The 27690-nt window shown below is 50.7% G+C and overlaps 2 protein-coding genes across 5 annotated transcripts; one reads left to right on the forward strand and one right to left on the reverse strand.

Annotated features, from left to right (window-relative positions):
• Positions 1–1033: 1033 nt before the first annotated feature.
• Positions 1034–6876, forward strand: stard3nl (STARD3 N-terminal like). The gene is made up of 8 exons (XM_086172732.1): positions 1034–1158; positions 2438–2779; positions 2982–3059; positions 3272–3349; positions 3707–3760; positions 4102–4219; positions 4450–4548; positions 5789–6876. The coding sequence occupies exons 2-8, from the start codon at positions 2582–2584 to the stop codon at positions 5842–5844; spliced, it is 681 nt and encodes a 226-aa protein (XP_086028858.1). The 5' UTR covers positions 1034–1158; positions 2438–2581; the 3' UTR covers positions 5845–6876.
• A 1117-nt stretch (positions 6877–7993) lies between these two features.
• Positions 7994–25653, reverse strand: LOC147219392 (solute carrier organic anion transporter family member 5A1-like). Of its 4 annotated transcripts, none has more exons than XM_086172176.1 (11): positions 25468–25653; positions 24197–24383; positions 23049–24041; positions 18739–18871; positions 17027–17244; positions 16705–16869; positions 16427–16625; positions 12602–12761; positions 12282–12526; positions 11518–11582; positions 7994–11438 (listed from the first exon to the last, which is right to left on the reverse strand). In XM_086172176.1, exons 3-11 carry the CDS (start codon positions 24016–24018, stop codon positions 10915–10917), a joined length of 2679 nt encoding a protein of 892 aa, XP_086028302.1. In that variant the 5' UTR covers positions 24019–24041; positions 24197–24383; positions 25468–25653; the 3' UTR covers positions 7994–10914. The 4 variants fall into 4 exon arrangements, with proteins under 4 accessions (XP_086028302.1, XP_086028301.1, XP_086028299.1 ...); XM_086172175.1 differs by having other exon boundaries at positions 24182–24383; XM_086172173.1 differs by having other exon boundaries at positions 23049–24383.
• Positions 25654–27690: the final 2037 nt, after the last annotated feature.

A 27690-nucleotide genomic window follows, 5' to 3' on the forward strand; every position in this document is an offset into this window, starting at 1 on the left:
AGGTTCAAACTCTGCATCCCTGCAGTCACAGCTGGAAGCGCAAGGTTCTCGAGAGATAAAACGGGCAGATTGGAAGCTCTCGTCAGGTACCAGAGGGAGGCCGGGAGTGCAGGTTCATGGGTTTCATGTACAGACACTATGTTGGGTTTCACATCCCCACAAAAGAGGTCATCTGAAGGGCCTTTTCAATGCATAGAACAAGGTCTTTAGGTCAGGGGACCAAAAAGAGGTCATTGCTCGTTATAAGACAGTTCCAATGTATGTCACAGCATGCTCCAGGTAGTTCATCAGTCTATTGTTGCAAGTACCGTCCTCTTTGCTGTGGTCTGCTGGAGGTGTTCGTGGACAGAATGCCGGCAGTCATGGACGATGCCTACCACCCCCTCCAGACGACACCGGACAAGCTTGATAGCAGCTTCAGCGACAAATTCCTACAACCCTGCTGTCTAAATGAATGATATAGGAGATGATTCCTGCCTGGTGCCATCAGATTCTTTCACACATGTATGTATTTGTAAATGTTCCCGTTTATGTATTAATGAATGTATATAAAACACATTATTTATCTAAACTCAGACACTACTTGTAGTTAATTATCTTTACCTATTTCTGTTCATCTCATCTTATGTTATTTCTTTCTGTATGGAGCATCTGGAAACATGCAATTTCTGATTCCGATCCAGTCAATTCAACACGCTATTTTATAAAAGTCTTGTTTTTTTACACAAATGTTTAGAATATCTTAATATCTCTTTGACCATAAAGGCTTTAAAAGCTATCGTGGTACTGTCTGTTTGTTTTTTTGGTCATTTTTATTGTTTTTATTTTCATTGTTTCTTCGAAATATGTATTTTGTGTATATGCATATGCCTGCACAATGTGAGTGTTGATGACTGTTAACTAAATAAAATCTATGATTATTATTAGAATTCTTAATTGTATTAATGTCGTCAGTGACGGTTTACCTGTCTGCGCCGAGCGTTCCCGGAACTACAAATCCCATGATCCTTTGCGCCGGCCCACATCCGGGTCCCTCTTCCGGAGGCCGGAAGAGGAAGCGGATGACTCGTCAGGCGCAGGAACTGAAGGCTGGTTGACTGACAGAGAGGACCCTCAACACCGGCTCACTGTTTACCGATAGGAAGAGACTGTTTACAGGTAAAACACGCCGCTTTAAAAACGTGTCCGCGTTGATAGAGACGCGGAGAATTTTGGTAAACCGTCCATTTTCGGTGTCACGTCCGCTGACGGTGTTACCGTTGAATTAGCCCCAAAACATGCCCGGAAAGATAAATAGGGGGTTCCCCCAACCACTCTCCGATTTATTTACTAGCTGCTTTCGATTATTAGTGACTCTAGAAGGATCGATAAGTGCTATGGAGGAGTCACTGTCCGAATTCGCAGCACTTTCACGTTTCCTGCAAGATTTCGCAAAGAAACCAGTTCAAACACGTAGAAAACGGAGCAACATTGCAGAGGCACTTCCGGTAAAATCGGCCAAGAGGTGATTATTTTCTAAATTTTATATCGCAGCATTCTCTTGAAGTTGGCACGATTATAGGATTTCTTTTTGTATTTATCTATTTTAAATGAATCGTGTTTTTTAAATAAGTCTTATTTATCTACTTGTTACCGAAACCTGCAGCAGTGCGAGGAGGCGGAGCTTCCGGTGAAGCCCAACATGTCAATCAAACCGGTGACGCAAAGTTAGGAAGACGTCACACCAGGACCTCTGCTTCTTGTAAATGAATAATAGACAAGAAAAAACATTTAAATCATGACATGAGATGTCATTTGCACGTATCGATGTTTCCCTTAGAATAAAATGCTCTGGTAAACATATTAGTCTGAACTATTTCCCCTTGAAAGTTGTCATCAACTGGAGTCGCCGTGAAAACAATTGATGGACTGGATTGTGAGGCGACCTGTTAAAAATGAAATGTATTTTTTCCCCCTAAATTGACGAACTCCACGTAAAACAAAAATCTTCATTTTTGTTGAGTATTTAGTTTTTGTTTTAGTGTTCTTAGCGGGTCGGCTTTATCCACTGCACCAGTTTTCTATGGGCGCAAATGAAGCCGGCAAACATTCTCACAGAGGCGTCAGCACGTAATCCACTGATCATCAAAACTGTCGTTAATCGATAAAATATCTGACACAAACTCCAGAGGCCGTGTCACTTCCTGGACACCCCTGATAGGTCAAATGCTTGGTGGGACATCCAATCCCAGGGGGGATTCAAACAGAACCAAACAGAGGAGGTGCTTTCTAGCGACGCTAAACACATTAGCAATGAAGGACGTCCAGATGACGGTGACCCGCCGCTCCATCTGTGGCACAGAAGGCTACATGCTAGCTAGCATGTAGCTCTCTCGGGTTTGTTTTCGTGTCAGGGACGATCGGGGGCCACTTACCTGTCCTCCCTTCTCTCCCGCAGGTCCCGCCATGTTTGTCGCCGGGGACGCAGAAAGGCCGCCGGGCCGCCGCTGAAGCGTGAAAGCGGGTCGTTTCCACATCGACCCTCGGGAGGCCCCGCCCCCTCGGGAGGCCCCGCCCCCTCGGGAGGCCCCGCGGGCCAGAGATGGACAGCCGCTGCAGCAGCAGTGCTGACTCGCGGCTGACGGGCCGGGGGGCCAACAACACCACGCCCTTGTCGGCGCGCGTGGAGTCGTACGAGTTCGGGGAGAAGAGGAGCATCTCGGACGTGAGGAGGACCTTCTGCCTCTTCGTCACCTTTGACCTTCTCTTCATCACCCTGCTGTGGATCATCGAGCTCAACGTAAGCGGCCGAACGTCCTGTAAACAAAACAGGTCGGACGCGGCGATGACACGGAAAGCAGCGTCCGTCCCTGTCAGGAGATCCATTGATCCAAAAGCGATCGATAAAAGAAGGCCCGTGTGTGTGTGTGTGTGTCGCCGATGATCGCACGCTCAGAAGGTGACCAGGTGGAAGCTAACGGCGATGGTCATGTGATCTGCAGGTCAACGGCGGCATCCAGCAGCAGCTCGACCAGGAGGTTCGTCACTACGACTACCGGGCCTCCTTCTTCGATATCTTCGTAAGAGAACACACACACACACACACACACACACACACACACACACTATCCCAGGGATCTCCACAGCCCCATCTGCTGGTTAATGACATGAAGTATTGACCTCAAAATAAAAAATGGAAAGAAGTTAGATGTCATGAAAGTGATCTCCACCTTCTCCTCCTCCTACCGTTGCTTCTCCACCTTCTTCTCCACCTTCTCCTCCTCCTCCCCAGCTGCTGGCGGTCTTCAGGTTCGCCTCCCTCATCCTGGCGTACGCCGTCTGCCGCCTCCGTCACTGGTGGGCCATCGCGGTACGTTCTGGTCCGCTGAGAGGAACAGGAGGTCCACACGGGATCCAGGACGACATATTTATCGATTTTAATCTTGGTTTACATTTCTTATTTAACAGCCGATGGGAATAGAATGAACAAAATTAAAAAAATGTAAATTAAACATTTATTAATTCACATTATTCATGTTCTTGTTTGCACTGCACTTTGATGAGAAGTTATAATATTTATTATATTATATATATTATATTAATTTATCAGCCATGAGTGTTCCTACACACACACACACACACACACACACACACACACACACACACACACACACACACACACACACACACACACACACACACACACTAACCGGTGTGTCCTCCTCAGATCACCACTGCAGTCAGCTGTGCCTTCCTCATCGTCAAGGTCATCTTGTCCAAGGTGAGATACCTTTCGGGGCGTCAGCGGGGGGGGTGGGGGGGGGGGTGTAAGTGGGGTCACGTGATCGTCTCCATGGCGACTGTTTATGGTCTGCTGGCTGGTCCACCTGCTTCTACTCTGTGCTGACCTGTGAAGTGAGAAGAATCACAGGTAAGATGAGGTGAAAATCAAAAATCAGCAGGGTAACGGAACTGTGTCTGTGTGTGTGTGTGTGTGTGTGTGTGTGTGTGTGTGTGTGTGTGTGTGTGTGTGTGTGTGTGTGTGTGTGTGTGTGTGTGTGTGTGTGTGTGTGTGTGTGTGTGTGTGTGTGTGTGTGTGTGTGTGTGTGTGTGTGTGTGTAGCTGCTTTCTCAGGGGGCTTTCGGCTACCTGCTGCCCATCATCTCCTTCATCCTGGCCTGGATAGAAACATGGCTGCTAGACTTCAAGGTTCTGCCTCAGGAGGCCGAGGCCGAGAACCGTGAGGACCAACACACACACACACACACACACACACACACACACATACACACACACACACACGTACGTCTCACCTCGCTTTGATGAAATAACCAAGAAATCAAGGAATGGATTTTATAATGTGTGTGTGTGTGTGTGTGTGTGTGTGTGTGTGTGTGTGTGTGTGTGTGTGTGTGTGTGTGTGTGTGTGTGTGTGTGTGTGTGTGTGTGTGTGTGTGTGTGACATCTCAGGGTTCCAGTCGTTTATGGACGCCACCGAGCGCGCCCCCCTGATGGGCCCCGGCCCACTGTCTGATGGACAGTTCTACTCGCCACCCGAGTCCATCGCAGGTCTGCACACACACACACACACACACACGCACAGACACACACACACACACACACACACACAGACACGAGTAGCGGGACCTCTGCCAGTTTGAAAAGGAAAGATGGTAAATAAAAAGATTTCAAACTAAAGGGTTCCAAAAAAGGCGGCAGCTTCAGAGTCTGTGTGAATGTGAAGACCAAAGGGGCTTGAGGAGATAGGAGACGAGGAGATAGGAGACGAGGAGATAGGAGACGAGGAGATAAGGAGACGAGGAGATAGGAGACGAGGAGATAGGAGACGAGGAGATAGGAGACGAGGAGATAAGGAGACGAGGAGATAGGAGACGAGGAGATAGGAGACGAGGAGATAAGGAGACGAGGAGATAGGAGACGAGGAGATAGGAGACGAGGAGATAGGAGACGAGGAGATAAGGAGACGAGGAGATAGGAGACGAGGAGATAGGAGACGAGGAGATAGGAGACGAGGAGATAGGAGATAGGAGACGAGGAGATAGGAGACGAGGAGATAGGAGACGAGGAGATAAGGAGACGAGGAGATAAGGAGACGAGGAGATAGGAGACGAGGAGATAAGGAGACGAGGAGATAGGAGACGAGGAGATAGGAGACGAGGAGACGAGGAGATAGGAGACGAGGAGATAGGAGACGAGGAGATAAGGAGACGAGGAGATAGGAGACGAGGAGATAGGAGACGAGGAGATAAGGAGACGAGGAGATAGGAGACGAGGAGATAGGAGACGAGGAGATAGGAGACGAGGAGATAGGAGACGAGGAGATAAGGAGACGAGGAGATAGGAGACGAGGAGATAGGAGACGAGGAGATAAGGAGACGAGGAGATAGGAGATAGGAGACGAGGAGATAGGAGACGAGGAGATAGGAGACGAGGAGATAAGGAGACGAGGAGATAAGGAGACGAGGAGATAAGGAGACAAGAGGAGATAGGAGACGAGGAGATAGGAGACAAGAGGAGAAGGACACTAGCAGACAAGGAGATGGGGAGACAAGGCAATAAGGAGACAGGAGGAAAGGAAACAAGGAAAGACTTGAGAATAGGAGATGAGGACAGAAGAAGAGGAGATAGGAAGCAGGAGACAAGGAGACAAGGAGACATGAGCAGTCCTGTGAGTCGGACTGAAGCCGCCGAGTCTGAACCTCAGACAAGTCGCCACAAACTGAAGACGGGAGAGAAACCTGGAAAAACCGTCCGAAAGGTGTCTGGTTTTTCCTTCCTCTGCTTTCAGAGTCCGACGAGGAGCCGGAGGAGAAAACGGGAAGCGTTGAACATCTGCTGGACTGACGGCTCCGTCCGTCCGTCCGTCTGCGTCCTCGTCCCGAGAGGAAACCCCGCCTTAAGACTTCCTGCCATTTCAGCGGTGCTGATCTTCTCTGGAGCACCGGCGCCCCCTGCTGGTGGACCTGGGAAACACACACACACACACACACACACATACACATGGTTGAACTTTGAACTTTGGGGTTTTAAATCACTCGGAGGAAACGTTTACCCGATTCTCCGGGCAGGAGGAGGCAGCAAAGGCGTCTACACACACACACACACACACACACACACACACACACACACACACACGTCCAAGGTGTGTTATTCTTTTCTTTACTTCTGGGAAAACAAACTAAAAACCACCAGTCCTGTCGGAACGGGAAGGAACTTTTACCGACTGGGTTTTGAAAGAGAAATCGGAAAAACGCTCGGGGTTCGGAGAAATTTAAGTCGATTTATAAACATAAAAAAAAAAAAAAAGGAAGATGAGCTGGACAACAAAAGGATCGACATGTCAAATGTCTTACTGTAATGTCTTTTATTTTAAAATGTAGGATGTTTAAAAAAAACACGTAAGCTATGTACCGCAATATCTTTTGTTTACCTTTTCTAATTTATTTATCTATAATTCTTTTTCGCCAACTCCCTGTTAACTTTTTAACTTCTCCAGTTAATCCTGTTTACAGAAAATATCACTCAAAAATCAAAGACTTTATCATGGAATAAAATTCAAAACTACTGGAATGACTTAAAAAATGTGAGAAAACAACAGCGAACTATCTGTGCTTGTGCCCCTGAATGCAGCACTGAGAGAATTGTGTATTTTTGCCTGAACGCACCTTGAGAGACAGCAGGGCCTCTGATAGAGGAGACGAAGGATCCAGGTGGACGGTGGAGACCATCACAGATGGTCCTCCTGAGAAAGAGCCGCGTCCTCAAACTGAGCCGTAGATTCTGTAGCACCGGCAGCGCGTGTGACGCTGGATGGCACGTTTGTACCCTGTATCTGCATGAAAAGCTTGTAAATCAATATTAAAATGTGAAAAACCACATTGTGTGTTTTTTTCTGGTTGCACTAAATGAGATATTTGGCTTTTTCCTCAAATACATCAACTGTTAAATGAGTGCCGTGTTTATGAACCTCCATCAAGCTGCCACTAGAGGGCGCTAAAGGGCCACATTAAATCCCTCATTAATTTAGTGCAGACACAAAACATCAATTCATAGTTAAACAACAGATCATGTTTTGAGTTTTTTTTTTACTTTAAAATGTGTAATTTTTTTTACATTGTTTTTTAATGTGCTCGGCGAGAGTTACCCGGTGACTCCGGGTATTTCCAGTATGAGCTAGGCGCAGGGGAAATGCGAGTATGCTAATAGTTAGCGAGTATGCTAACTATTTTAGCGGCAGGGAAACTCGGAAAACGAGCACCATAATGTAAATACTTACATCTCACCGGTGTTCCTTAAAGTCCAAGCAGTTTGCGGTGGTTTTGTTTGGGTCTGTCCAGTTTTGGACCCGTTTGGGCGTCGAAATGGTCCGAACGTCCGGAAGCAGGATAGCGCCGTCTGGTTAGCTTAGCATCGCCAGATACACCGACAGTTTTCAGCCCAATTTACGACTTAAAACCCGGCACTTCAATCACAAAAACAGCCAAATACTGACTACAACCATAAGTATCAGGAAAACACGCCAAAAGCCCACAAATCTTCCAAAATGCATCAAACAAAAGAAAGAAAAAACACCAATCAAGCCAATTAATAAAGAATAAGATTATTTACCACTGAAAATGCCACACATAGAATATTGAATAAAAAATACAACTATTCAATTTATTAATTCATTCATATTAATTCATATTGCTCCAAAATATTGAAAATGAGTGTTTAATGTTTAAAACAATAAACAAAAAAATTTTGCCCAATCTGGCAGCTATGGATTGGGGATCGCTGCTAGTTAGCAGCTAGCAATTAGCATGTCAGCCATTTTACTCTGTTTGTTTTAAATATTCTCGTTTTCTGGATCCTTACATTAAAAAGAGATTATTTTTGCAGATTTAACTGCTTTGACTTTGACCTTTCTTAAAAAAAAAAAAGAAGAAAAAAAAAAAAACATTTTACCAGAAGTACCTCCTGCAAAAAAAGGAAATAGGGATCAGCAGGTGTTTATAACACTGTTTCTTTATTTATTTCACATTTGTACTGACAGGTCAAGTATCCAAGGCCTTTGTAAACAGTGTTCTCACAAATCTACATTTTAGCTCCCGTCAGTCATGAACACGGCTCGTCTTAAATAAATACAATACTGAGAAGAAGAATTAAAAAAAACACAACAAAAGAAGAATCACATCCGGGCCGTTTCTGTGTGAAGCCCGTCGGGTTCGGGTTTGGTGGAACCGTGGCACAGAACACCATGTGTGTGTTTTCTCTCAATAAACTTCTTTAAAACGAGAAACAAAAATTCCACATCAGGTTTCCCGTTTGTCAGGAAACATCTTCTCAAAAATGTTTTTGTTTTTTTTAAGATTTTTCTTCTGCAATTGTTTTTCTAAGAGTTTTTTTTTTTTTTTTTTTTTTTTCGTGATTAGGGTTATTTTCACGTTAAAATGCGAAAAATAAGCTGTTGATTCAGGAGAGCAGACGATTTTCACTTTCATTAGCGTCTGCACTGAGGAGAAACTTCCAATCCCGGATTTAGAAATAAAAGATCTCAATCCCCCGGTTTGCTGGATTTTCAGTTGACCATCTCGGTATTTTTCTAGAATCCGAGATCACTGAAGTTGTCGATCCAGAAATCGGAAGAGAGCTTCTCTCACCGTCCTGCCGGAAGAACCTCCGAGACGAGAATCATTGAAACTAATAAGAATCATCTCCAGTTTGAAGATGAAAAGCATTATGATCAAGATTTTTTTCTTTTTTTTCTTCTAGATATGAAGGTGACGGCAGGACGTCGTCAAATCAACTGTTGGGAATTTGATTATTTAGCAGCCAGAAGGCCCATCTCAGGGCGGCGAGACGGAGAAATGCCGATGATACGAGAAAGGACGAGTAGATGTTTTTGTTTCGGTCTCGCGGTCCACCGCGATTTGTTCTCGGCGGGACAAAAAACATTCAGTTCCAGGTGTGAACTTCGGAGCTCCTCGACCAGGAAACCCTTCCGGAAGTCCTCGTAGGCTCCTGACAGAAACAATATGGCGGTAGTTTCTCTGTGAGCGCAGATCCATCTCCTGCTGCTCCCCTTGGACTTGGAGAATTTGCAGGGAAGGTGTGAACATCTGCTGACACAGAGCTTCTCCTCCGTCCAGGAATTACTGTCCATCTGCGTGTCTTCAAACGCCTCACTGGATGTTTCATGCATCTTCTCTTTTCAAACTCATCAGCCCCGCCCGCTTCAACTTTCCGACGGCTGTAGTGATTCTGTCACGGTAAAAACGTGTTTAGAAAAGCTAATAAATAACAATTTCCATCGGGCTCACTGCTGCCCCCTAGTGGCCGGAGTCAGAATGACGCCCTGGGTCTGGAGCAGAGGTGACCTCTGGGGTTCTTCTGGTGGAAGGTGCTGGAACCACCTGGACGAGAGCGAGGGGACGGCAGCTCATTGGCTCATTTATATACTTTTATATAAATATAAAAGGCTTCGTTTTTTTTTTACATTTATTTCCTTGAAGTTTGAAAACTCAGAAGTAGGCTCAGAGTCCTCGACGGGAAAAGCAAAGGAACTGAACCGAAGATGATGATAGCGCTGACATGGCACGCACACACACACACACACACACACAGACACAGACACGCACACACACACACACACAGACACGCACACACACACAGACACGCATACACACAGCACACACACACATAGAATATCTAATGATTATGGCTGAATCTGATTTATTGCTGATTAAAAGCCGATTCTTTCTTGCTCTATTTCTTTTCTTTTTTTTTCCATCTCTACCATCCAATGGAGGAAAAAGGTTGTGAATTATAAAAACTTAAAATTATTCTAATTTTAAACACTACTTCTTTCTTCACTATTACACCCCCACCCGGCTCCCAGAATCCGCTCCAGAAAATGCAGCTTGTGTTCTTTTGTTTCCAGGTTAAACTACTTATCAAGTCCCAAGGAGGTGTGTGTGTGTGTGTGTGTGTGTGTGTGTGTGTGTGTGTGTGTGTGTGTGTGTGTGTGTGTGTGTGTGTGTGTGTGTGTGTGTGATATTAGCACGACGGGTGCAGGTCCAAGCCGAAACAATCCGACTTCCAGCCGTAACACTGAGTGTCACTGTGCGACGCAAGGGTTTTTGTGTGTGTGTGTTTTTTTCTGTTTTTGTTTTCTTTTTTAAAGGCCCGGCGCCAGTAAGGGATGCGTCACCACGGTAACCTGCCGGCCGCCTCGCAAGGGTTTGTATCTTCTCTTTAAATTCTCGAATGTGGTCCGACAGCAGGAGGAGAGGCGGTGGCCCGTCTCTGCAGACGTAGCACCAAGACATGGGTTTCCAGGAGTCCCGTCTCTGGGAGGAGGAGGAGGTACTGGTGCGAAGGTGACGTCCGGTGAGTTTGTGCGTTTCGCTGTACATGTGAAGACCGCCGAGACAGAAGGCACATGTTGCCGGGGCGACGGGGAAGGGGGCGGGGCCTCACGGCCGCGGTTCGCGTCCGCTCGGGCGGGACCGCCGGGGCGACGGCGCTTGTAGTCCCGGCGGCCGATGGGAACTACAAATATGGCGTCTCTTTCCACCGACGGACTCTTGTAGTCCCGGGGGCCGATGGGAACTACAAATATGGCGTCTCTTTCCCCCGACGGGCTCCGGTCGCCTCCCGTCGTGGCGCCGGCCCGTGCGGGAGGATTCCTTTGTCTTTTCAGGTTCCGGCGATTTCTTGAACGTTCCGAAAACACTCCTTTTCTACTTTTACCAATGAAATCAAGTGAGGAGTCGAACCCTCGGCCGTCACTCGGCGTCCTGCGGGGGTCGTGGGGCCGGCGTCCGGAGCAAACACGCCGCTTCTTCTTGTCCTGGCGACCGGGGGTCGGCGGCGCCGCTTGTCGCCGAAGCGGGCGGGGAATGAAAGCGCGCCCGGCCCGGCCTCCTTTCCTCAGACTCGCACCGACACCCGTTCCAGCGAACGGGCCGGCGTGGGCGGCGACGCGGTGGGCGCCGGCGACGCCGCCGCGGGAGGGGGCGGGGTTATTGCTTTGAGTTCGTTGCCGGGGCAACTCTGGGTGCTGACGCCCCGGTTGAGGGCGCCGGCGCGCGGCCCCGCGTTGGCGTGCAGCGCGGCGGGGTCGCTGCGCGGGATGTTGACGGGGCAGGAGCGCGTGCGGGCGTGACCCTTGTGGCCGCCCGGGTGGCAAACCAGGCTGCCCACCGTGTCGGCGGGCGACAGGTGGCGCTTCAGCCAGCGCTCCACGCGCTCCTCCTTGTACTTGATGGAGTACCAGGTCAGGAAGATGAACAGGAAGCCCAGGAACTTGAGGCTGGCGGCCAGGCCGAAGTACACGAAGCGCAGGGACGTGACGTCGTACTCCCAGCACGAGCCGTGCACGCCGCAGTCCTGCTGCCACAGCATGCACGTGGTGTCGATGACGGCGCCGAAGTAGATGGGCGTCGGGATGTAGGCTGGGGAGAAGAAGAGGAGCATGATGAGGGGACGGCGGTTCCTCCCGAGAAGGTGATGGAGGTCGGAGGTCGGACTCACCCAGAGTCCTGAGGAGAACAAACTGCACCCCCAGAGCGAACGGACGCTCCTGCTCCGCCACCGACCTGCAACGCAGAAGAACCAAGAACTTCAGGAGCCGCCTCCTCACCGGATCTTCGGGTTAACCTGACCGGCTGGACCTTCAGAACTCAACCAGAACTGGACAAGCCGGACCTTCCTGGGAACCTGATCGGTAAAGGACCGGCTACATGTTCAGAAGAACCCGACTAGGACCTGACCGGCGGGGCCTTCAGAAACTGACCAGTGCCGGACCAGCTGGACTTCCAGAAGATCCCGACCGGCGCTGGACCTTCAGAACATCGGCGCGTGTGTGTTACAAACCTACCAGCAGTACCTTCTGCTCGCTCCAAGCGATCTCAGGCAAAACTGTTCTCAGTTCTACTCCCTCAGTGGTGGAACAAACTTCCGGAAGCAACAAGACCAGCATCATCTCTCTCAACCTTCAAGAAACAGGTAAAAACTGTCCTCTTTCAGGACTTTTTACTGCGCTGATGCCCCAGATCAGGTTAGGCACCAAGTTAGGCTATGCAGTGTGTGTGTGTGTGTGTGTGTGTGTGTGTGTACGTCTTTGTCAAAAAACAAAAACAAAAAAAAAACCAAGCTTACTGTTCTGTATATTTCCTGTGCATCTTGTATTTGCAAGTGTATTTGCAGTCCTTATGTCCTCTATTGTAAGTCGCTTTGGATAAAAGCGTCTGCCAGATGTAATGTGTGTGTGTGTGTGTGTGTGTGTGTGTGTGTACCGGAGTGTGACGATGATGGCGGAGGGCTGCTCGCAGGCGGTGATGAGCGTGACGATGAAGAGGAAGACCAGGAAGGGGATGAGGGTGCTGCAGGTGCGGTCGCACTTCCCGGCCACGGCGAACCCGTTCTCGTTCAGGTAGGTCTTCACGATCACCAGGTGCAGCTGGTTGCTCCCCGGCCCGCCCGACGACGGCGTGATGACCTGCCGGCTCTGGACGCAGGCGCAGTCCGAGTAGTTCCTCACCTGCGGAGGAGGAGGGGGGGAGGGGTGAGACGCCGTCGCCGTGGCGGCGTGTCGCCGTGGTAACGGGCCGCTCACCCCGGCGCTGTCGTTGGCGGCGCTGCTGCAGCCGGCCAGGCAGGGGTTGAAGTAGGTGATGCCGTCAGAGCCGCACACGGGAGCGTATTCATGGATCCTGCAGCCGCAGTTCACGTTGCAGCCGCCGGTCAGGTTCCTCTGGGTCATGGTGAGCGTCGGCCTGGAGGAGGAGAAGATCACACACACACACACACACACACACACACACACACACACACATAAACACATAAACACTCTGCCTGCATCGCCACTGAGCGTGCTCAGAAGGAGAGACAAGTGAGCTGGGAGCTCAGCCTCCCAGCTCTTGGACATTTTCATTTGCTGTCAAATACAAAGAGCGGATGTCTCCATCCTGGACCTCCTCCCATCACCTCCTGGACCCCCTCCCATCACCTCCTGGACCCCCTCCCATCACCTCCTGGACCTCCTCCTATCACCTCCTGGACCTCCACCTATCACCTCCTGGACCTTTCCCCCACCTCCTGGACCTCCTCCCATCACCTCCTGGACCTCCTCCCATCACCTCCTGAACCTCCTCCCCCCACCTCCTGGACCTCCTCCCATCACCTCCTGGACCTCCTCCTATCAGCTCCTGGACCTCCACCTATCACCTCCTGGACCTTTCCCCCACCTCCTGAACCTCCTCCCCCCACCTCCTGGACCTCCTCCTATCACCTCCTGAACCTCCTCCCATCACCTCCTGGACCTCCACCTATCACCTACTGGACCTCCACCTATCACCTCCTGGACCTTTCCCCCACCTCCTGGACCTCCTCCCATCACCTCCTGGACCTCCTCCTATCACCTCCTGGACCTTTCCCCCACCTCCTGGACCTCCTCCTATCACCTCCTGGACCTCCTCCCATCACCTCCTGGACCTCCTCCTATCACCTCCTGGACCTCCTCCTATCACCTCCTGGACCTTCTCCCCCCACCTCCTGGACCTCCTCCTATCACCTCCTGGACCTCCTCCCAGCTGTAACCTTCATGAGTTGAAGGTGACTAAATACCAAAAGATCATGACCTGGTTTCTCTTCCACCCATCAGAGTCCCCAGGAAGAAGAATCCTTCCCCTCCTGGATCAGCTGTGAAGCAACCTAAGCTCTAGATCTTAGTTTACATATAGTGTTACTAATTAGAAGACGTCCCAGCTGGACGTCCAACTTGAGCGTCAGCCGAAGTGAGTGACTCCGAGGAGTGAGCTTGTTTTGGCTCGTCACCACCGGCATGATGCTAGCAGACTAAAAGATGAACTCTCCAAAAACAGGAGGACAATCACAACAGCGATGAGAAAAGGTACAAATAAGTCAATACTTTGCGTAGGTAGTTCTTCTCTTCGACCACTGGAGAACCTGGACCTCGTGAGTCTGAGTCTGATTGTGGATGCAGTGTGACCTGAGCGTACGATCAAGACTTGAACCCTTTCCAGAGAGGACTTCAGACCCTGATCCTACTGAAGTCTACCTCCCCTTCAACCCAGACAGATGTTTGGTGCTTTTCCTAATATTGGCCCAAAAAAATGCGACACAAAAAAAGTGCGGCGGTGGCCAGAAGAAGGTTTGCTTCTTTTTTGACTGTTCATTGCTTCCATAATACCGTGTATATATTACTTTTTAAGCACTTAGCGGCGGTAAGAGAGCTTACAACATGGATTAAGTGGTTGACAGTGATGTCATGGACTTCTTTCTTGCATTTGGTTGAACTGACAGAATCAAAGTGACTGGAGATAGTTCACGTCAGGTTGGCCCATTGCATTTTTTGGTGGCTCTTTGCCCCGCCCAAGACCTCGCAGTAATCCAGATATAACCCACAACGTTCAACTTCTCTCGGAATCGTGTGGCAAAAGTTCAAGCTTAAGGGACTCTTACTTAGCTGAACACAAGGACATTTCAAGACTTAGTGGAGCTGATTTTGAGAAACTCACTGAACTCTAGAAGCCAGCTAAAGCACCCGCCCCTGATACTCCACCCCTGCGGTGAAAGTGATACCGATATCATTGGCTTAGAGGCACTCAGGCCACAGCTCCGTCACTGAGCCTTTCGACCCTCCTGAAATCCAAATAATAGTAGTGGAGCACATGGTCAAGAACAGTGAGCCACCTTTGTCCTATCAAGGCGGTCCCAAGTTAGACCTTTCTTCTGGAAGAGTTCCACCTCCTTGCTCCGAGTCTGACTAGGACACCTGGTGCGGCAATGTAGACTTCCTCCTCACTGATACCGGTGTCTGACAAGCACACAGTCAGGAAGTTAATGGAAGGTCTTCTGCTGACAACACTGCGAGGGATCCGGGACCACAAGTATCACCACAAGACCATCTCAGTCTCCCAGATTCAGCTTACGACACTGCTGATGGAGATGAACTTCTTGCGAGTGTCCTTAAACACCAATCGGAACTGCGGTGACAAACCGTCCAGACACTTGCAGTGACTGCAGACTGTCCTGAGTAAAGTTGTGAAAAGGGGGCATTTGCGCTGCCGAATCGGACCTGTAGCCCCAGAAGCCGTTTGCCGTGGCTGTTGGAATAATGCCTTGCTTACCGGTCTGGAACTCAAGCAGAAGAAAAAGAACCAACTCCCGTTCTCTGACATGCTTCTCTTGTTGGGTTCCCAGAAGGACCGTCAATGATACGACACTTCAGCTATCCCAAAGCCAACGTTCACTCAGTGGAGGACTGATACTGGGGAGATTGATTTTGTGACAGTGCAGATGAAAAGCAACTGGCACAGTTACAAACTCAGATGGCTTCACTTCAAGCGGCATTGAATGATAGCACATGTCCTTGTCAAATCCAGCAAAAACTAAAAGCCAAAAACCAAAACCCTTGCTTGGGACAAGATTTCAGGAGACTTGAACCTCACAAAGAAGCCCAGCAGAGGCTACAGTTTCAGGTGCAGCAAGGATGGCCACATGGCCCCGCCTTGCACTGATGAGCCAAATCCTGAACTACCTGAAAGGAAATGGAAGGAGTTCAATGGGAAATCATAAGCCTGGGAAGAGCAGGCTTGATGTGGGACTATCAAGGGCTGGAGGGCAACAGGGAAGCCCCAAAGCCAGAACTCCGACTGAGGCTTCTTCGACAGAGATCCAGTCCCCACTCCCCAATGGCCTTATGGATCAGAAATGCACGGCTACTGTCAAAGTGTCAGGAGTGAACTGCATCTATCTTCTAGTCACTGGGTCTCAGGTGACTACAATTTCAGCTCCTTTTCATGAAGACTATCTATCCAAGTACCCATTTCATCCACGATAGCTTGGACGTTGAGGGTGCAGGTGGGCAAAAGGCTCCATATTTGGGAGAGGTGCCCATCAGTGAAATTCCCAAAGAACTTTGTTGTGAAGTCTCAGTTCCAGATCTCCACAGCAGCTGTGACACACGTGCACTCATTGGGACGAATGCCCTCAACATCTTGTAAGTTTGACTGTTTATGGCTACAGATTATCAGAACATTCAAGCTCAGGAAAGGTGTGAGCTTCACAGGGAGGATTGGCTTCATGACTCTGCAACTGCCCTTCCCGGAGAACTTCTTTTTGTATCTTTCTGGACTACCTCCTCTCCTCCGATCACCTCTCTGGACCTCCTCCCATCATCTCTCTGGACCTCCTCCCATCATCTCTCTGGATCTCCTCCCATAACTTTATGGACTACCTCCTCCCATCCCATCACTTTCACCCTCTTCCATAACTTCTGCCTGACTTCCAGGTTCCCATCTGTTCTCTGTAACCTCTGTTGATGGTACTTCATTCAAACATCTCGATCGGCAGCAGATGTTGAGGTGACTCTGTCGGTTTCAGGACTAAAAGACAAGCGGAGGTGCTCCTCCCTCACCCGGTGGTGTAGGGGATGTTGATGCCCCCCAGGTTGATGCTCTCGCAGCCCACGATGAAGAGCGTGGAGAAGCAGAGCAGCGACACGCCGCTGCAGATCATGGCCAGCTTGGCCGACTCTCGCGCTCCCAGCTTCAGCTTCTTGATGATGTAGCCGCCCAGGACGATGCCCACGCCGGCGCTGGGCACGATGATGATACCTGGAGGGCAGAAGTTCCAGGGTGATCTCACACTCAGCCCATTTCTGCAGATGGATCGATGGCCGGCGGCTCCACTGACCCGTGTAGATGCTGGCGCTGGACGCCGGGATGCCGAACTGGGACTCGATGAACTTGGGGATGAAGGTGATGAAGGCGGTGACGATGGCGCTCTCCGCCGTGTAGGACAGGCTGACGAACAGGAAGGTGACGTTGCTGAGGATCCTCACGGCCGCCTTGGGCAGGTCTGGTGGGGGATACGAAAAGACAATCGCTTCCCTTTAGTCATTCGTTCGTTCTCTACGCCGCTCATCCTGCACTCGGTTGCGGGGGGCGGAGCCTATCCCGGCCGTGAATGCAAGACGAGTGCGTCGCCCAGGTCACGTGACCGTGGCCCCGCCCACCTTTGATGTCCTTGCCGAAGCCCATGGACGAGGAGACGGCCTGGCTCTTGTTGTTGCTCTTCTCCTTCAGCACCTCGTCGTCGCTGGACATGTCGTCCAGGCTCAGCTTTTTCCTCCTCTTCTTCTTCTTGTGTCGCGGCGGCAGCTTCTTGGGGAAGGTGCACATGGGGAAGATGACCAGCAGCATGGCCACGGCGCACAGCAGGAAGCCGCTCCACCTGCGGCGGCGTCCACGGGAGGAAGCGGCGTCAGCCATGTTCGGATCTCCTGATCTCAAACGTCAACCATTCCTTCATTATTTCTCACCGACTGTCTTTATTTTGATTACATTTACGGCTGAATATTAAGAATTTGGATGCTCGTTTAAAAAAAAAAAACCACATATATGTAGTAATTCTACCTATTTCTTCTTTTGGGGTCATTTTTTTAAATGAGTTTAATGGCATTTAAAGTGCATTTCTAGCAACGTTCTCTCCTGGCCTGCAGATCTGCGAGGCTTCGGCGCTCGATGCTGCCACCTAGTGGAGCAAAGGGGAGGTGCAGCCATTCACATGTCTTTTCCGCGTTGCCCCGTCAACCCGACCGAGACTTTCTATCTTGTGTGGTTACACAAAGGACACACAAACACACAATCACGAGTACACGCACAGATCGTGAGATGATGCACATCTTCACCGTCGTCTTCCGCTCCCCGTGGGAGGATCCTGGCCGTTTGGCCGGTGAGTCATTGCTTATGTTGTCGAGTACCTGCAGGCCAGCATGTTCTCCAGGCCAGGAGAGCCTCGCAGACGCGTCACCTCCGTGTTCCGCCGCCATCCGTACGGAGGTGGCGGCGGGCGCTACGTCAATAGCGAGCCGATCGCCGCGTCATCCGTTTGTGAAACGGGGATTGTTGGGTCCAAAGCGGTTTTTAAGACACAAACGCAGCCCAAAGCCTTCCTTCACTTTTTGCCACTTTTCAGCTGAAAAAGCATGACTTAAATCTAAACTGGCAAAACACGATGGAAAGAAGGGCGCTGAATTAAAATGATTGAACGTACTAGAGTCGTACCCTGAATTAAGGCTTGAATTGGTTCCTTGACTGAGCTCGTAACTCAATTTCCTCAGTGACATGAATGTAAATGCTATCAATTTGTTCCAGACCCCTGGTTGTGTTAAGTTTCTAAATAGGAAAAATGTATTTTATAGATAACAAATACTGGCCAAATATATAATAATCCATTATAAAAGTGATTCTATTGAGTGTTGTAACCTTGAAGATGGGATGAAGATGCTGGTGAAGGAGGTCGGAGGAGTCTTTCATTGGTCGTCTATCCTTCGACCACATGTAATATAGCTTTGCTCCGCTTGATGTCAAAACTCCATTTATGGACGGAGTAAAGACGCTCCTCTTTCTAAAACCATCAAACCGCCTCCGACCAGCTTTGAACGCCACGTTCCCGCAGCCCGCCGCACCAAATCCCCGTAAATGTCTCCCGCCTTCTCACAGACGATGCTCTCCGTCAACGTATCTCAATGACAGCAACGTTTGGGCGGCGCGTGGCGCTTCACCGACAGCGGCGGAAACATGAGCATCGAACGCTCACTCGGATCCGGGCTCCGATCACAAAGTAATCTGATCTGGGAAAACTCCCTAGTGGACGTCCTCGTAAGTGGAGGTTCAGCTGTTGGACGAAGTTTGGAATGTGTGGGAGAGGCCCGGCCGGACTCACCAGTTGCCGATGAAACGGGGGTCGCTCTGGTCGATGCTCACCGCGGTCTTGGGGTCGACGTAGAAGCCGATCAGGACGCCGCCCAGCAGGTAGCCGGCCGCCGGGCCCAGGGCCCCCATCACGTACATGATGGCTGGGGAGGGGAAAAGGGGGGGGGTTAAAGTCTCCTTGTGATTCAGACCTACAAATGAAAACACTTTTTTTTTTACAAGCATACAAGTCATGTCCTCATATGGGGACACTGCACTTATTTCCCTTTATGATAGATACATGGAGTTATTTCCCAGAAAGTTGTCCGCTGGTGTCATCCAACAGGGACTTTCCTGATGAGCAGCACCGTGAAGTAGCTAAAGTCGCTTTGAATCGAACAGTTGTGGTTGTTCCTGCTGTTGACACTGCGGTACTTCTGCTGCCACCAGCAGGCGCTAAAGTGTCGGCGAACTGAGGCGGACACTTTACACATAACGCATTATTTCAGCCGCCATGTTTTGCGCCTGGAGTCCTTTAAGGATCTGGAGTAAAGGGGAACGGAGGGACCTCGTGTTACCGAATCCACCGCCCACCTTCTGCGCTCTAAACCGGTATTAACCCAGAGATCGCTACCCGGGCCTCAGCTGGAGGATCATCCTCCTGCGCTCCTCCGGGCCGCTCGTGGGAAAAGCCAAACTTCGGCGCCGGCCGTTTGAGGCGGGAAATACGCTCGAGCTACCGTATGTCAGCTTTGGATATCCCAATTTTTTAAAATTTCTTAATTAGCACACCAGCTTACGCTGATCCTTACATAACTCCTTCACATCGAGCTAATCCGGTATTAGGAGCCAGACACAAAAGACCGAGTGTGCGGGTCATATGACCCCCGGCGAGGGTCCTGCCGGGGCCCGCGGCCAGCTTTCTCCAATTAGAGGGAATTAATGTCTTACATTCTTGGGTGGAAGGACACCGAGTCAGGTGACGGCGAAAAACCTCGGCCGGGGGCGCCGGGTTCAACTCCGCCGGTTTCGGAGACGAGCGAGAGGGAAACCCGACGGTTCGAACATCGGCGCTATCAGGTTTCCATGGCAGCCATGGAGGATTAAGACCAGCTGATCCTCAGCTGGGTCACGTGACAAACCCACGGGACGGCGAGGGGACTCAAACCTTTCCGGTATGAAATAAAAACGACGCGAATCACACTTTGCCGCCATCTTGGCTGCGGGTCGGCTGGCGGATTTCAAAATTCCCAGTTTACTGTTAATCTCTGATTATCTCAAATCATTTTCCCCGTTCGTCTTCATCTGCGATCCGCGGTGGACGTCCTGCCCGCTTCCTCGCCCGCCGCCTCGCCGTCCATTACGGGTTCTGGAAAGGCGTCCGGGCCCCGGGATGATGGTGCTCGGCGGCGCCGGGGATTGAGGGCTTTTGGAAGCGGCCCGGCGGGCGGCAGGGATAATCCCTCATCTCGCAGGAGAGCAGGGAACCCCCATCCCGACGCCGCCACCCTCGCCGGGGCTGGCGGGAAGCCGCGTTACGCGACGCCACGGCGACCGTCAGGTGACGGGCGAGGCGAGATGGAACGCGAGGAGCGAAACACCACCTTTTTTTTTTTTTTTGTTTCGTTCTGGCCTGCTCACGTTGGGCGAGATGCAGGAGAAGCTCCCAGGATTCTTCTCCCCCTTCCTGACGAGTGTGTGAGCGGAGCCCGGGATCACGTGACCACACACACACACACACACACACACACACACACACACGGCAGAGGCCAGGCCAGGGAAGACACAATGAAATGTTATGGGATGACGGCGTTGTCACGGCAACCCGCTGACACAGCGCCGTCTCGTCACAACTTCCAAAAAAAAATAAAAAAAGGGGGAGGTGGGCGACGGGAGGAACCTCCACGTCTCCGGCCTCCGGCGTTCTCGACCACGACGCGTTTGTCCCTCAGGTGACCTTCAGATGTTTTCAGAGTAAAAGAAAAAGAGCTTTCCATTGTTCTGGATCCAGTTGGAACTCGATGTTCCCGCTCCGAAGAAGACGGAGAACCAGAGCAGCACCAGCGGTCCTCCGCCGCACATGTCCGATCATCTTATGAAACATCACCTCCTCCGTCACACGCGGCTTTTTGAACATTCATTCATTCATTCTCTTCCACGCTAATCCAAGACAGGGAGAGGCCGGGCTTTATCTGCACTGTCATTGGGCGAGAGCTGAGCTTCATGAACATCTCCATGTTGGACACGGGTAGAACATGGAGACTCCACGCAGGGAGGGAATCCAACCGGGGACCTTCTGGCTGCGGAAACTGAGGCTCTACCAAGTGAACAACGGACCAGGAACACGACCTGAGCCGAGCCTACATCAAACTGTCTTCTTGTGCTTCGAGAGAAGACGTGGCAGCAGCGTTGGTTCTCCTCAGTGCTTCTGAAAGTCCTTCACACCCGAAGGTTCTGCTCGGCCCGGTTCCGCTCCAGCAGAGCGCCTCTTCTCCGCCTCACGGAGCCGCCTTTGGACCTCATCAGAGGACGAGGAGACCAAATCCTGCGGACGGGACATTCTGCCGAAGCCAGCGATGAAAATGAAGCGACGAGTAGAAGTGGATGAAACCGAATCTGCCTGGAAGAACCGTCAGAGAACATGAAGAGGACGTGTGGATGATCAGCGATGAGACAAGCCGCTTGTCTCACCCGAATTCTGTACGGTCGTTATTACACCCCGACGCTGCAGCGGCGCATCATCGTGGAACGGCCGCGTTACAACCAATCAATCAACTGATCAATCAACTGGCAATGAAGCCGATAAACCGTTTCCCAAATCCTGGGATCATCGACGTCTCGTCTCATCTCCACGGTGAAACCGCCCTTCTAGGTGAGACGAGGAGTTCTACGATGTGCCGTCGTTACAGCCACGCACAGAATCAGAATCTCATCCTTGGACCTACAGGCCACCGCCGGGTCCAAAAGTCTCATCTGGTTCTGGGTACGCGGACCTGAACTCCGGAGCGTTCCGGCGGGCCGAGCCACGGCGCTCACGGGCCGCTCGGCCAATCAAAGCTCCAGTTCTTCTATCCAAATCCGGCCATGTACTCTGCGACTCTGCAGCCCCTTTCAGAACCCACTGCTCCTGCGTGGGACGCTTCTGGGCTGAAGATAATGCAAAGGATCTCAGGAGCAGGTGTGTGATGTGACCATGAGAGGTTCAGGAGAAGGTGGCGGCTGAGGGGGAAGGAGGTCCGCCGACGATGAAGAGTTAGAAACCACAGGAAACGTAGCAGGAAAGTCCAGATAAGCGACCGGGGGATCGGGAAGATCCTCCGGACGTCTGCAGGGACGGTCCAGTGCTTCTGGGATGGAACCAGCTTCTCCGGGTCGTGACTCGCCCTCAAGAACGGCGTGCCGACCTTCTCCGGTGGAAGGTCCACAGTCGGCGAACATCAATCGGATGCGGCACAGAACCCATGTGTTTGCCCGAGGCTGCGGGAATCTGCAATATGTTCTCACTTCCTTCCCACGCAGACGGCGGGTGGGTTCGGATTCCGTTTCAGAATTTTGAAAAAATTGAGTTGAATTTATTGTCGGCGTTGAGGTTTTGGAAAGATCCTGAGGAGGAGGTGACCCTGAAGAAGGCCACAGAGTATTGTCCCTTTACTCTCATCGCCCCTGCATGGGGTTACTCTAGAAAACACCAGCAACATGACGCCCACATGATACTTGGTGACCGACTCCTTGACTCAATCGCACGTAACGGGACAATTCGGGGTCTCTGCTGGACCTCCTGCATGTTCTGGACTGTGGGAGGAACCCCAGGGAGACACTGGGAGAACATGGGAACTCCACACAGAACGGCCTCCTCACTGTTGGTCTCAGAGAGGTTATCTCTTTACTGCAAGGTCACCAAATAATGCAGCCAAGATGATGTCACCGGCCGACACGAGGCGGTGACATCACCTGGGCGACGTCGCCTGAAAAAACAGATGTTTTTCATAAAGCGCGAAACGCGAATCCAAGACGGACGAGAACGGACATCCGCCTCGAACGCCAACACCCGCCATTCCCCGTTTTTGCCGACGTGACGTTCGAGGGACTCTCCCGTCGCTGGGGGTCCAACGGCCCGGGTTCGGTCTTTCTCTGGTGTTTCTTAGCCTCCGTTGAGAAGACGCGAAGACGACGAAAACGGACGTCTTCCACCGGAAGCGCCGGAGCTTCCCGGAAGGAGCAACTCAAATTAAAGCTGCGCTGAGCCTGACAGGAAGTCCCGCACAAAGTAACAAACAAAAAAAGAGCATTTTCAAAATAAGACGGTCAGAAGGAAGCCCGGATCGCCTCCTGGCGTCTTACCCAGATACAGCGAGGCGTTCTCCTTCTTGACGTTGTCGTCCAGGTAGGTGGGCCCCAGGGTGTAGATGGGCGTGGAGCCCATGCCCACCAGGATCTGGGCGATAATGAACAGCGCCACGTACAGGTTGTGCTCGTTGCCCTCCTGGTCTCTGGGACAGGAAGTGATGTCGACGCGGTCCCTGCCGCCGGAGTTGTTGTTGTTGTTGTTCATGCACAGGCCCTCGTTGGCCGACGAGGAGTTGACCTCCTTGATCTGGTAGGGGGGCGATATGAAGTGCGGTAGGGAGAAGAGCGCGGCGCCCACCGCGATGAAAACCCCGCCCACCGCCAGCCAGCGAGGCCTCTGGCCCCGTCCGCCGAAGTAGCTGATGAAGACGACCACCAGGAGACTCCCGATGTCGAAGCAGCTGACGAGGAGGCCCGACTCGGAGCTCCTCAGGCTGTAGCGCTTCTCGATGGTGGTGATGACGCTGCTGAGGTAGCCCGACACCATGAGGGACTGGATGAACGTCAGGTAGCACATGCAGAACAGGAAGCAGCGAGAGTCCTGCAGGATGAGCGCCAGGTGCTTCCTGCTGGGCAGACGGACCCGGGCCAGCCTGGTGGAGAAGAAGCCCGGCGGCTTCCTCCTGGCCAGGCTCTTGCTCCTGCGGATCGCCGTGTTCTCCATGTAGGAGCTCGGCCTGTTCAGCGCCGACTTGCCGGTCTTGGGCGGGTAGCCGGTCCTGACCGGGGACGCCGCCTGGAAAGAGTCACTGTTGGAGGGCAGCTGGATGAACTCGGCGCTCTCCTCGGCCGCGATGGACATCCGCGGCGAGCCGCCCAGCAGCGTTTCCTCCTGGGGCGCCGCTTTGTTCAGCACGGGCAGACTTTTGGACTTGAAGCTGGAGCCGGGCTCCTCCAGCTCGCTGGAGAACCCGTCCTCTTTCCGGAGGGACTCGGACAACTCGGCGTCCTCGTTGTCGGCCATCGTCACCACTCGAACCCGCCTTTCTTCACGGGTTCACGACCGAGAAAAAAAAAAAAAAAGAAAAGACACGATCTCAGGTCCAAGCTTACCCTTGGTGAATTATTAACAGACTCCCACAAATTGTCTGCAGCGGGCAGGAGGACCACGGTGGAAGAAGACCCACTTATCTGCGGCTCACCATCCGACCTCTCAGGCCTCCTCAGCTCCACCGGCAAACGCACGACATTTCAGCGCCTCCAGTCAGCAGGAGGACGCCGCCGCCGCCGCCACCTCCTCCTCCTTCTCCACCTCCTCCTTCTCCACCTCCTCCTGGCCTGCTGGCTGGCAGGGATGTGATGAAGTCGCAGAGCCCACACCGCATCCCCCTGCCGATGAAGATCACACAGTTACACTTCCCTGCATGATGGTGCCAACCTTCTCCTCTCCAGGCTCCTCCTCCTCCCCGATGTGATGGCTCCACCAGCTGCCCTCCCAGCAGGCGGCCGTCACTCGGTCACATTCACCCGTCTGTCCCGGAGGATGCGATGCAGCGAGAAAATATACATATGCATTCATTCCGAGGAAACGGAGAGAACGTGGACGGGGGAAGGAGGGATGGAGGAGGAGGAGGAGGAGGGGGTCCTTCGGGGAAGGGGAGGGGGTCTAACCGGGTGAAGTCCGGGGATCCGCCGCCGCAGTGCTCCGCCGCTGCTGATATCAAAACAAGTGCGCTCGGGAGGAACGGTAACGGCAACTTGACCTTTCAAAATAAAACGACCAAACCACCACCCCACTCCAACCCCAATTTTTCTTTTTAATCGTCATGCACACAATCGCGGGGATTTTTACAAAATGCGTTTTGACGTGAGTGATTATAAAATGATAAGCTCATGATCAATGTAGCTGCAAACCGGCGAGCGACTACGTTCGTTCACAACACAGCACAGAATCCCATTGGGGACTTATAACATTTCTACTTTTTTTCGCCCAAGCCCAGGCGTATCGAACACATCTGGTCATATTTGTCTACTCTTGAAACCGATGTGTCAAACTGTCAAGTTCGGCCCACAGAATCGTTACTAAATACAAGAAAATGGCATTTAAATGTACAGAGTAACACTTGAGTGCTCAGGAGAACAATCGCAAACGCCGGCCACCGTGTTGCCGAATATCACGAATAATGAGCGGAATACTGTTAGACTTTGAAGCCAGGAAAAAAACAACTCAGTATTTAAAGCCGCGTTAACGTTTTCGCGAGTTATAATAACAATAATTAGGACTACAATACGCCTTTTTAAAACGAATTCTAACATTTCCATTCGAACCGGGGACTGGGGTTTACTTTGAAAGCTGAACCGGGACGATGCGGCTAGCTAGCGGCTAGCGGCTAGCCCGCCGAGGCTGCGGCCAGTGATGGATGTGAAAACAAAGAAAATAAAAATATTCACGGCGACACCGAGGTTCACTCACCGGGCAAAGCGGAGCGATGAGGCGGCGTTTAAACCCTCATGACGATGTGAAATGTCGGTCTCGGACGGGAGCAAACGGCTGACAAAAACATCATTTGGAAAGCGGCAATGATGTTCACGGTTGGAAGCCCAGAAACCGGAAGTAGAGTGATCCTTCAAAATAAAAGCCCGGTTTGTCTTGAGGGGGAAAATCGCTGCTTAAAAGCAAAAATAAAACTGCAAAACGATTAAAAATCATGAAACAAAGAGGAAAATAATGTTTTTTTTCGTTGTGTTGCTCCCTTCTGGAGACACACCTGCCTCAGTTAATAATAATAATAATAATAATAATAATAATAATAATAATAATAATAATAACCTTTATTTATACTTGTAGGACCACTGAGGTCTCCCTCATTTTCAGGGTCGACAAGTTTACAAGCAAAGCTGAGCACAGCACAACAATGAAATTAGATCAAATTAAAAAACAGGAGATAAACTAAAAATGAGATGAAATGAGGTGAAAATGAGATTAAATTAAAGACAGTACGGAAGCAGTAGATACAACTCGAAACAAGTAAGAATGAGATCAAATTAAAAACTACAAGTGGGGTGGATAAAGCTAAAAACGAGTACAATTGGCAGTACAAATTAAAAAACAGTAGATAAACAGTAGATAAACTAAAAACAGGTGCAAATGTGATTAAAACAAGTGCAATTGGCAGTACATAGATTTTTAACCAAATGTTTAAAAACAGCGGCAGAGTCTCTCCCACCTTCTAACTTCCCATCTCCTCCCTCCATCCATAAACCTCTGTGGTCTTCTAGACCTCCAGCCTCTCCATCCTTCCACTCAGATCTTCTCCATCCTTCCACTCAGATCTTCTCCATCCCTCCTCTGTCCATGTCCAAACCATCTCAGCCAGACTTTATCTCCATCTGCTGGACTCTTACCTCATCCTCTCCTTCCTCCTCCACGCTTCACAAGGCTTGTCAGATGAATCAAGAAGATAATAGAAACACCATTTGGAAATTAGCATGGGTTCCCATATGTTTCCCGTTGTTTTTAATCAGGAAAGTCCTCATTTTAATTGATGAAAAACACCTGGACGCTCACATCTGCATGTGGTGGATGAAGAGGAGAAGATGCAGGACAAATTAAAGCAGAGGGTTTCAGTCAGTTTCCTGGAAACTTCACGGCCCTGCTGGGATTGCTGTGCAGAGGACGCCCTCTCGTGGAAGGTAATCATTTCTACATCGATCATGGAAGAAAGGTGGAGAAGAAGTCCTACACCACAAAAAAAAAAAAAACTCCAGAAAATGTCAGAGGAGGCATCGGAGCTCCAAGGGTACATCAGGATGATCTCCTGGGTGAAGGTCGTGTAGTTGTGGAGAACATTTTGTAAAAGAAACCTTTTCCTCTTGCAGTGATGGAGATGAAGCATCCTTCCTTTTGCTCTCAGATGTTCTTCAGAGGATGGAGATATGAACATCCTGCACCTTCTGCTCTGGCCACTAGAGGGCGCAAGATCCAATGTTATTTAAGCTTGAAGGTCAGCTCTTCAGTTTGGAGATGAAGAACCTCCACAAGATCATGCAAACCAGGAGCTGGATGACCCACAGCCTTCACACACACTATCCATAAAGCATAATCATGTGTGTGTGTGTGTGTGTGTGTGTGTGTGTGTATGTGTGTGTGTGATCCCACCTGAAGCTCTGCAGATCTTTAATCTTCATCTCGGTTCAAATATTCATGAACTGCAGTCAACGTTACTTATCTGTGAGATGAATCTCCATCGAGCATCAGGGCGTGACGCTGCAAGACAATGACACACACACACACACACACACACACATGCTCAGAAAACACCCAGAAGTTGTTGTTGTTTGCTATTGCTGTGGGTTTTTAATCAGGAGATCAATTAGAAATGACCTCAAATTGATAAATCCATCCATCCAACCAGAGGAGAGCTCTGCTGAAGGTCCACCTGAAGGTCCAGAGGCAGAAGATGCTCCGAGCGATGTCACGCGACCGGCCGTCGGAGGCCGTGACTGGCGGGGATTAACGAGCGGAGGCTAATTAAGGAGGGGGAGATTATGCAAAGGGTGTATTGTGATGCAAAGCAGGAGAGCGAGGAGGTGCAGATGGAGCAGGTGGACCTTCTCCTCACTTCACTGATCCAAGAGGCAGGAACAAGTCTGTCCTTATCTCGTGGGAACAACTTATCCAAGATCACCTTCTTTT

The sequence above is a fragment of the Fistularia commersonii genome, chromosome 25, assembly GCF_037954325.1.
Source record: "Fistularia commersonii isolate RoL2024-O1a breed Wild chromosome 25, RoL_Fcom_v1.0, whole genome shotgun sequence".
NCBI classification, from domain to species: domain Eukaryota; kingdom Metazoa; phylum Chordata; class Actinopteri; order Syngnathiformes; family Fistulariidae; genus Fistularia; species Fistularia commersonii.

What these genes read in the sequence shown, in the direction of transcription:
- stard3nl (XM_086172732.1), top strand. Translation starts at nt 2,582, where the DNA reads ATGGACAGCCGCTGCAGCAGCAGTGCTGACTCGCGGCTGACGGGCCGG. An exon ending in TGTGGATCATCGAGCTCAAC is followed by an intron (nt 2,780 to 2,981) that starts GTAAGCGGCCGA and finishes TGTGATCTGCAG; the next exon opens with GTCAACGGCGGCATCCAGCA. An exon ending in GCCACCCGAGTCCATCGCAG is followed by an intron (nt 4,549 to 5,788) that starts GTCTGCACACAC and finishes CTCTGCTTTCAG; the next exon opens with AGTCCGACGAGGAGCCGGAG.
- LOC147219392 (XM_086172176.1), bottom strand. Translation starts at nt 24,018, where the DNA reads ATGGCCGACAACGAGGACGCCGAGTTGTCCGAGTCCCTCCGGAAAGAG. An exon ending in CCCCGTTTCATCGGCAACTG is followed by an intron (nt 17,245 to 18,738) that starts GTGAGTCCGGCC and finishes ACGCCGCCGCAG; the next exon opens with GTGGAGCGGCTTCCTGCTGT. An exon ending in GCCATCATCGTCACACTCCG is followed by an intron (nt 11,583 to 12,281) that starts GTACACACACAC and finishes TCTGCGTTGCAG; the next exon opens with GTCGGTGGCGGAGCAGGAGC.